The sequence below is a fragment of the Clinocottus analis genome, unplaced genomic scaffold (assembly GCF_023055335.1).
Source record: "Clinocottus analis isolate CAN_PGR_092001 unplaced genomic scaffold, fCliAna1.0.p SCAF_20, whole genome shotgun sequence".
NCBI lineage: Eukaryota > Metazoa > Chordata > Actinopteri > Perciformes > Cottidae > Clinocottus > Clinocottus analis.
In genome coordinates, this window is record NW_027175932.1 from 16,075,440 (window position 1) to 16,084,403 (window position 8,964).

The window sequence follows — 8,964 nt, forward strand, 5'->3', positions numbered from 1 at the left end:
GTAATCAAATTTGTGAGACACACAAAGAGACACGCGTCAACCAGAAAGAGACTTCGAATGACCACAAAGAAACATATATCAACGACAAAGAGATGCAAAACAGATGCAAAGAGTCACAACGACAAAGAGACACCGATTTAAAACACAGAGGGACTGGTCACGAGTACAAAGAGACACAAAACAACAACAAAAAGGCAGAAAATGACCACAGACAGACAAACTAAAACACAGAGACTGGTAATAGCTACAAAGAGACAAGGGGCTGGACACTATGAAGGCTGTGTCTCGCCATGTGTGGTATGGTGGTGGAGCTCTTTTAGCATGTGAAGCCTGGCAGCCCAATTTATCCTGGGTCTAGATGCCTTGTCGTGGGTCTGGATGCCTTGTTGTGGGTCGGGATGACCCTCTTGTCGTAGGTCTGGATGCCATATTGTGGGTCTGGATGACCCTCTTATCCTGGGTCTGGATGCTCCTCCTGTCATGGGTCTGGATGCCTTGTTGTGGGTCTGGATGCCCCTCTTGGCGTGGGTCTGGATGCCTTGTTGTGGGTCTAAATGACCCTCCTGTCATGGGTCTGGATGCCTTGTTGTGGGTCTGGATGACCCTCTTGTCGTGGGTCTGGATGCCCCTCCTGTCATGGGTCTGGATGCCTTGTTGTGGGTCTGGATGACCCTCTTGTTGTGGGTCTGGATGCCCCTCCTATCATGGGTCTGGATGCCTTGTTGTGGGTCTGGATGCCCCTCCTGTCATGGGTCTGGATGCCTTGTTGTGGGTCTGGATGCCCCTCCTGTCATGGGTCTGGATGCCTTGTTGTGGGTCTGGATGCCCCTCCTGTCATGGGTCTGGATGCATTGTTGTGGGTCTGGATGACCCTCTTGTCGTGGGTCTGGATGCCCCTCCTGTCATGGGTCTGGATGCCTTGTTGTGGGTCTGGATGACCCTCTTGTTGTGGGTCTGGATGCCCCTCCTGTCATGGGTCTGGATGCCTTGTTGTGGGTCTGGATGCCCCTCCTGTCATGGGTCTGGATGCCTTGTTGTGGGTCTGGATGCCCCTCCTGTCATGGGTCTGGATGCCTTGTTGTGGGTCTGGATGACCCTCTTGTTGTGGGTCTGGATGCCCCTCCAGTCATGGGTCTGGATGCCTTGTTGTGGGTCTGGATGCCCCTCCTGTCATGGGTCTGGATGCCTTGTTGTGGGTCTGGATGCCCCTCCTGTCATGGGTCTGGATGCCTTGTTGTGGGTCTGGATGACCCTCCTGTCGTGGGTCTGGATGCCCCTCCTGTCATGGGTCTGGATGCCTTGTTGTGGGTCTGGATGCCCCTCCTGTCATGGGTCTGGATGCCTTGTTGTGGGTCTGGATGCCCCTCCTGTCATGGGTCTGGATGCCCCTCCTGTCATGGGTCTGGATGCCTTGTTGTGGGTCTGGATGCCCCTCCTGTCATGGGTCTGGATGCCACCTTGATTCTTCTGCTCATTGCTGAGGTTAATTTGGGTTTTCAGGGAGTTTCCTGAGCCTTTTCTTGTCCACAATAAGCCAAACCTGTTGGGACCTATTTGACCTAGCAACAGTGGGATGAATTACAGCATTGGCTGGAGGCGTGCAGTGGGCGGGGCCAAGGCTCCTGGTATATGCTGCGCAACGCTTTCGCTTCACTTGAAGTCTGAGTCTCCAGCCGAACAACATGAAGCATCTCTTGTGTCTCGTCGCTCTGCTCGCGGTCTCCTGTGCTCAGGACGTCAGTCACAGTGAGTACTCTGTAGCTGATACTGACATTTAAACCAGAGCTTTTTGAACTGAAGGACGCCACAAAGTATTTTTAAGTAAAAAAAAAAAGACAGCCTTCCTCCTTGATGCTCCTTGGAGACTTAAAGACTCAAAGACTCAAAGAGGAACCGGCCTGTATGTTTGGACAGCCAACATACAGAACACAAACAGGCAGAGAAGGAATATACCACCACGTTTTAATTTGGTGGAATTCCCCTCAACTGTTTGACTTCAGTTTCGATTTCCAGTAATAGCAGCTGCGCAGAGACAGCGCCCCCCAGTGGCTCATCACGGGAACAAGGTGCTAGAGGCGTCAGGGACGACCAGAGGAGAGTTGTGTTTACCTGTGATTAGTTTCATTTGTATTTCACTAGCTTGTATTGTTTCATATGGCAGATCTTATTTGACATTTTTACAATCCAACTGTTTTGTGTCATCATTGTCATTCTCAGATGTCACGGATAAAATAACATTCCAGATGTACGTAGTGTAATTGAGTGTAGATCTAAAGTAAAAATGTTGTTTTTTTTCTCACAGGACTCTTATTGCACATCCAGAATGTGTATATCTGAAATGAAAAGCCCATTCATGGCAAATCATTTTTCATAGGAAGAATGCCGTGGTGGATATCTAAAACGCTCATTTAGACGAGGAAGAATGAAACGACAGATGTTGAATGTGAAGTCTTTCAGTTCAAATGCGCTCCAGTCAGTCGCTTGTAAAACGATATTTTGGCATGACCTTCTTCTCCGTGTCGCCTTTAGCTCCTCCCAAGGTGCAGGTGTACAGCGGCCAGGCGGGAGAGTTTGGCAAACCGAACACCCTGATCTGCCACGTGAGTGGCTTCCACCCTCCTGACATCTCCATCCAGCTGATGAAGGACGGCGTGGAGCTCCCCAACGCCAAGCAGACCGACCTGGCCTTCAACCAGGACTGGCGCTTCCACCTGACCCGCACCGTGGCCTTCACGCCCGCACGCCAGGACAAGTACTCCTGCAAGGTCACACACGGGACCACCGGCAGGGACTACGCCTGGGGTGAGCTGGCTCACACGACGTGTGTGTGTGTGTGTGTGTGTGTGTGTGTGTGTGTGTGTGTGTGCGCAAGGAATATCATGATAGTAATAAACGTAGTACATACCTTCACGAGGCTGGACATCTCTCTAAAGTTAAAGACAACTTGAGTGTTCTTTGTATTTATTTGGAGAGAGAACATTTTGTATCAAGCATGTGATGATGCGTATTCTGCTGTCAGTAAAATGTTGCTTTGCCTCCACAGAGCCGAACATGTGAGGCTTCTGTCTCCTCCAGAGTGAAGACATGTCCTCTGACAGCAGCTTCTGCATATCTTCAATCAACAGATGGCGCTCCCAACCTACCTGCTTCTCTTAAATTTAGATATCATACTTCTTTGACTCAACCATTTGGGTGAGAGGGACTGCTCGGGCTGCGGGGCTTTTTACTTTTATAGCAATGTGTTGGAAAACTTATTCTCCATCCTTTGATAATGAATGTGTGTAACTGAAAATGAAATGTTTCTGTTCAGAAATGCTGAGATGGAATGACTAGTGACTCGTTTCTCCTCCTAGATAAGGTGATAAAATGTGACTTGATCACTTTAGAAATACACAGTGGGTGATGATTGATGTGTGGGTTCTACAACTATTGATTAAGTAAGGTATGTGTCAATGCCCAGTACTGAATACATGCCTCTTTAAAACCCTGATGTCTTCTTTTGTATTTATTTCTTACACAGACCAATGTAGACTTTTATTCTAGGGTCATTAATGAGTTAGAGCAGACATTAAAATCATCTGTTTGGGCCTGAGACGCCTCTCACAATGTGAAAACTACTATTCCACTTATCAATCCAATTCAGTTTATTTTGTATAGCCCAAAATCACAAATATAAGATTTGCCTCAGAGGGCTTTATAGTCTGTACACATGACATCCTGTCCCAGGACCTCACATCGGATCAGAAACAACTCCCCAATAAAGACAATAAAACCCTTTCACAGGGAAACAGGAAGAAGCTTCATAGAGCAACAGAGGAGGATCCTCTCCAGGATGGACAGAAGCAACAGATGTCATGTGACCAGAATGAACAACGTGACAGAGTTACAGCAGTATAGCTGGCAGCCATTCATACCAGAGGCTGGTTAAAATAACGTCAGCATCTGCTTCACCTTTCCAGCGTCTAGATTGTTAGCATTGTGATGACGTCACCTGTGGTTATGGTTAGACATACGTCACGCTCCTTCCCGGATGTTGTTGTGTTGAAGTAGCACTGTACCGCTCACTGTTCAGAAACCACTGGTATCTTCTCAATTAAATGTATTTTGTATAGCCCGAAGTCACACATTACAAATGATCCTCAATTATCCTCATTATGTCCTTACATGTCATACTATTTTAAAATATCACACTTTGTTATCATGAAGGCAGATATGTACTGTTCTTTTTGAGGACCAGCTTGTGAGAGAGGCACAGCCCCTCTAAGATAACTATAAGATAGTTGGACATTTCCTTTATTTACTTCCTCCACAAACCTTGATTGTCACACAGGTGTAAATAATGAAGTGAGATGGCTGGATTCCATTTAGTTGGTGTTCTTCCTTCAAGTGAAAATGGCCGCTGTTGGACAGGCCTTCCTTACAGCTGGGGGCTAAACAAGCATATCACAACAGTACTAGCACTACGTCCTCTTGGTGTGTGTGTACGTCCATAGGCATGTAATATTTCGATATTTTATTGACGTATAAGAAGCAATCTTACAGTGTAAAAATGATGCAAAGTAAAGATCCTGTGCTGAAAATCTTTCTATGGTAAAAGTACATAACTATTAGCGTTCAAATGTGCTCTACATATAAGAAGGAGACTTGGAGTAAAAAAATACACTATATATTTGCCTCCAAAATGTAATGTAAATCTATATTAAGTATTTGATCAAACTGCGCCACAGAGAGCAAGTGTCGTTGTAAGTTCTACCTAGCAACACACCACTGATTATTCTATTGGTGGAGTAAAGTGGACACCCGGATGCACGTCTGTTCTTCGACCAATAGACGCAGAAACTCCTTTTGTGGGCGGGGTTTAGCCGCCGCTCACAAAGCCAGAAGAAGACGTTCTTACTTTCGATTTGTCCGTTTTGACACATCTCCAGTAACTTTAAGAGACGAAGACGAAGTGAGGTGAAACCATGAAGGCGTTTGTCTGCGCAGTTCTCGTCGGCCTGTTCTGCCTCCCGCCTTCGACAGCTAAACAATGTAAGTATCCTCCTGTACTGGTAGGTAGTACCGGTACTGGTAGTACTGGTACTGTATGTACTACATGTAGCGTTACGACCATTTGCTCATGGCGCAGTGATATTACTCGCGAGGCCTCGACAGAGAGGACCAGAGGCTCGGTTCTCACGTGATATCTGTTCTTTAAATGCCAAGACACGGAGACCAAAGAATAGTTTAACAGTAAATACAAACTTTGTCAAAGAAGTTTACTTTATATTTCTACTCTGACTTCGTACATGTCAAAATGAGAAGGCAGTGATGCGGCCCAGGTCCAGAAAATAGAGCCCAGCGGCGTTGGCCTGCTGTGTATTTTGTCATGTAGTGGCACTACTGATCATTTATTGTTCCAATCTGTTTGTATTCTTGGGAAATTATATCTTAGCTATACACGAAGCCAAGTACATGAAAGTGAAACCTAGTTAGTGTATTTCATAAGGAGTGTATTTTTATTTGAAAGCCCTTAATGTCATGAAAAATAAGAATACACAATTCAATCCTACTTTTTAGCAGAATAAAATAATCTAGTTTACCCCCCAAAATGCCTTATCCCTTAAATCCTCAAGTCTGTTTTATACACCTGATCCTATTGCTCAAATCACACAATCTTTTTATGTTTTGTCTCAAATTTGCAACTTTGTATGTGGACGCCCAATCAATGCTGGTGGTAAATATAGTTCACATAAACTTTATGTAGGAAATGGACACGTGACGTCACTCAAGGGTTTATGGACCAATGTTTTGAAGTCTCAACTTTGGTCGTTGGCCGTTGCCATCTTGACTTGTTGCAACCGGTGAACTGAATGCAAAGGAGTGGCATAGTGACACTGTATACGTCTCTGGTCGAGAGACCTGTCAATCACAGTAGTCCCGCCCTAAAGCATCCCCTGCTTTAGGGTCTGTTTGACTCTAACAGACCATAATGTACGAAATGAACATCATGCTGTATAGAAGAAGACTAGAAACTACAGATTGAGACATAAACTCATGTTTACAATGTTTAATGAGGGAATACATCAAGAGAGAAGTAGAGTCATTTATATAGACTTCTATACAACCAGAGGAGTCGCCCCCTGGTGGTCAGGAGAGAGAATGCAGCTTTAAGACATGAAGCATAGACTTCTATACAACCAGAGGAGTCGCCCCCTGGTGGTCAGGAGAGAGAATGCAGCTTTAACACATGAAGCATAGACTTCTATACAACCAGAGGAGTCGCCCCCTGGTGGTCAGGAGAGAGGATGCAGCTTTAACACATGAAGCATAGACTTCTATACAACCAGAGGAGTCGCCCCCTGGTGGTCAGGAGAGAGAATGCAGCTTTAACACATGAAGCATAGACTTCTATACAACCAGAGGAGTCGCCCCCTGGTGGTCAGGAGAGAGAATGCAGCTTTAAGACATGAAGCATAGACTTCTATACAACCAGAGGAGTCGCCCCCTGGTGGTCAGGAGAGAAAATGCAGCTTTAAGACATGAAGCATAGACTTCTATACAACCAGAGGAGTCGCCCCCTGGTGGTCAGGAGAGAGAATGCAGCTTTAAAGACACTTTCACATTAGCTTTACTCAAAATTTTGCTCGATTTGATAAATATACTCACAAAATGTCAAAGAAAAGAAATATTCCTAAAGCCACAGTGCACCATATGAATTTAAGTTGAACTTTTACACCCAATGAATAGAACTTTAAGTGAATGAAATCTACTTTGCTAGCTGTTATATTTTCATCAAAGAATTTCTGTATGCGTTTTCTTTGTTTCTGTTTGTCGGCAGCTCCACCCAAGGTCCAGGTGTACAGCCGACGACCGGGAGAGGTCGGGAAGGAGAACACCTTAATCTGCCACGTGACCAGCTTCTACCCTCCAGAGATCTCCATCCAGCTGACCAAGAACGGAGCAAAGATGACCGGAGCCCAGCAGACGGACCTGGCCTTCGAGGAGAACTGGCACTACCACCTCACCAAGCACGTGGCCTTCACCCCGAAGCCAGGAGAGCAGTTCGCCTGCACAGTGACTCACCTGGGCGTCAGCAAAACATACACCTGGGGTACCTGTCTGTGCACATTACACACTATCAAATGCTCTTTGTATCCACCACTGCACAGTTTACTGTCATGACAAAAAACTAATCTGACCAATCATTAAAGAAGAAAAAAGTAAATGTTTGAACCAACATATACAATATATGGCCGATGTATATGAGCTATGACATGAATATATCATTTCTAGATATGTGTCTTTCATAATCATATAGGGCCAGGAATATGTCAATATATTTTGAATATAATAAAATAGATAAATATATATGTTTCTTTTGGGTCTCACCCAGGCGTCCCATGTTATGGGATTACTACTGGTAATTACTTTGTTTAATTCAAACGACTAAAGCAATAACACACAACATGTACGTAATATTGATGATAATTTGTTCTTTCTTCATATCCACAAAAGAAGCAGACACTGTGTCGCAGTAGTGACCTGATGAAACCTTCCAGCCTTAACGCACACAAACGCTTTATGACCATGCTTGTGTGTTTTTGCTGCGTCATCACCATTCATATCTGATAACCAATGTGTTTATGATTTTAATTGTTAATGTTGTTCATAGCCCTGGCCTCCTCTTGGTACCAGATAGATGCATTTAGAAATGATGTATATATGTGTGTGTGTGTGTATATATATACATACATACATACATACATACATACATACATACATACATACATACATACATACATACATATAATTTGTTATGTAAAAGCTCAGTGACTCCACAAAGAAGCACACGGTGCAGCTCTGGTAACAACACTGGAACTTCAGATTGTTTGAAGTGCCGCTAAAAGAAAATGGAAATGAACTTCCTCATGAGTCAAACATATTTAGAAATGAGCGCTGCTCTGCCCTTCGTGTCCTGTTGGAGCTCAGTGACGCGCTAGTTAACCGCTTCACTGCTCACACACTGAACCGGTAATATAAATGAATACACATTTACATGAGAATTGAAATGCTGGAAAAGGATAACAGTAAACTCAATGAACTCAGTAAAAATAGAACAATATTGAGATATAAAGCACCATCAGATAGTTGCCCTGATGAGACTATTATTTGAATTGTTGTGGGATGGGTATTTTAAATGTTGAGGTTTTTTAGTATCTTCTGTCTCTGTTTCTACATGTGAAAAGCTTGACATGGACCAGTTGTCAACACGCTTCTGTTTCTCTCTGCAGAAGCGGACATGTGAGTGCACGCAGGCCGAGCTGCAGGTGTGTATCATATCACCCAGTCGACAAGTCTTTGTCCTCGTTGCGTGAGTGACACTGTTTCCATCCTCTGCTGGACAGCCTCAGGTCTGCTCAGTCAGGAGACCCAGCTCGGCATGATTCTTCTATAATGGTGTGTTTTATTGGGAAGGTTGGAGTGTCTGCTAACGAGAGAAAAGATTGCACATATTGCACTTTGTATCAGAAGTACCAGCTTCATTAAAGAGTAACTAAACCCCTAAAGCACTTTGTTGTGTATCAATGTAGTGGGTTTCAGGTCCACATAGACATTTGATGCTGTTTTATTATGTTCTGTAACTGTAGCATGGAATTAGCAAAATAGCTAGCGAATCAGCTAACAGCAAAATACACAAGTCCTCATCTTTCACCCTCTAGAGGAAGGGTTAGGGGTTAACCCTCTAAAGGAAGGGTTAGAGGTTAACCCTCTAAAGGAAGGGTTAGGGGTTAACCCTCTAGAGGAAGGGTTAGGGGTTAACCCTCTAGAGGAAGGGTTAGGGGTTAATCCTCTAAAGGAAGGGTTAGGGGTTAACCCTCTAGAGGAAGGGTTAGGGGTTAATCCTCTAAAGGAAGGGTTAGGGGTTAACCCTCTAGAGGAAGGGTTAGGGGTTAACCCTCTAAAGGAAGGGTTAGGGGTTAA

The 8,964-nt window shown here is 44.5% G+C and overlaps 2 protein-coding genes across 3 annotated transcripts; both read left to right on the forward strand.

Moving 5' to 3' along the window:
• The first annotated feature begins 1,629 nt into the window (after positions 1-1,629).
• On the forward strand, positions 1,630-3,487 carry LOC137791304 (beta-2-microglobulin-like). Of its 2 annotated transcripts, XM_068586122.1 has the most exons (3): positions 1,630-1,746; positions 2,530-2,802; positions 3,044-3,487. In XM_068586122.1, the coding sequence occupies exons 1-3, from the start codon at positions 1,683-1,685 to the stop codon at positions 3,055-3,057; spliced, it is 351 nt and encodes a 116-aa protein (XP_068442223.1). In that variant the 5' UTR covers positions 1,630-1,682; the 3' UTR covers positions 3,058-3,487. The 2 variants fall into 2 exon arrangements, with proteins under 2 accessions (XP_068442223.1, XP_068442222.1); XM_068586121.1 differs by lacking the exon at positions 1,630-1,746 and having other exon boundaries at positions 2,448-2,802.
• A 1,370-nt stretch (positions 3,488-4,857) lies between these two features.
• On the forward strand, positions 4,858-8,549 carry LOC137791463 (beta-2-microglobulin-like). The gene is made up of 3 exons (XM_068586433.1): positions 4,858-5,031; positions 6,821-7,093; positions 8,274-8,549. The coding sequence occupies exons 1-3, from the start codon at positions 4,965-4,967 to the stop codon at positions 8,285-8,287; spliced, it is 354 nt and encodes a 117-aa protein (XP_068442534.1). The 5' UTR covers positions 4,858-4,964; the 3' UTR covers positions 8,288-8,549.
• The last annotated feature ends 415 nt before the right edge of the window (positions 8,550-8,964 follow it).

What these genes read in the sequence shown, in the direction of transcription:
- LOC137791463 (XM_068586433.1), top strand. Translation starts at nt 4,965, where the DNA reads ATGAAGGCGTTTGTCTGCGCAGTTCTCGTCGGCCTGTTCTGCCTCCCG. An exon ending in GCCTTCGACAGCTAAACAAT is followed by an intron (nt 5,032 to 6,820) that starts GTAAGTATCCTC and finishes GTTTGTCGGCAG; the next exon opens with CTCCACCCAAGGTCCAGGTG.
- LOC137791304 (XM_068586121.1), top strand. Translation starts at nt 2,463, where the DNA reads ATGCGCTCCAGTCAGTCGCTTGTAAAACGATATTTTGGCATGACCTTC.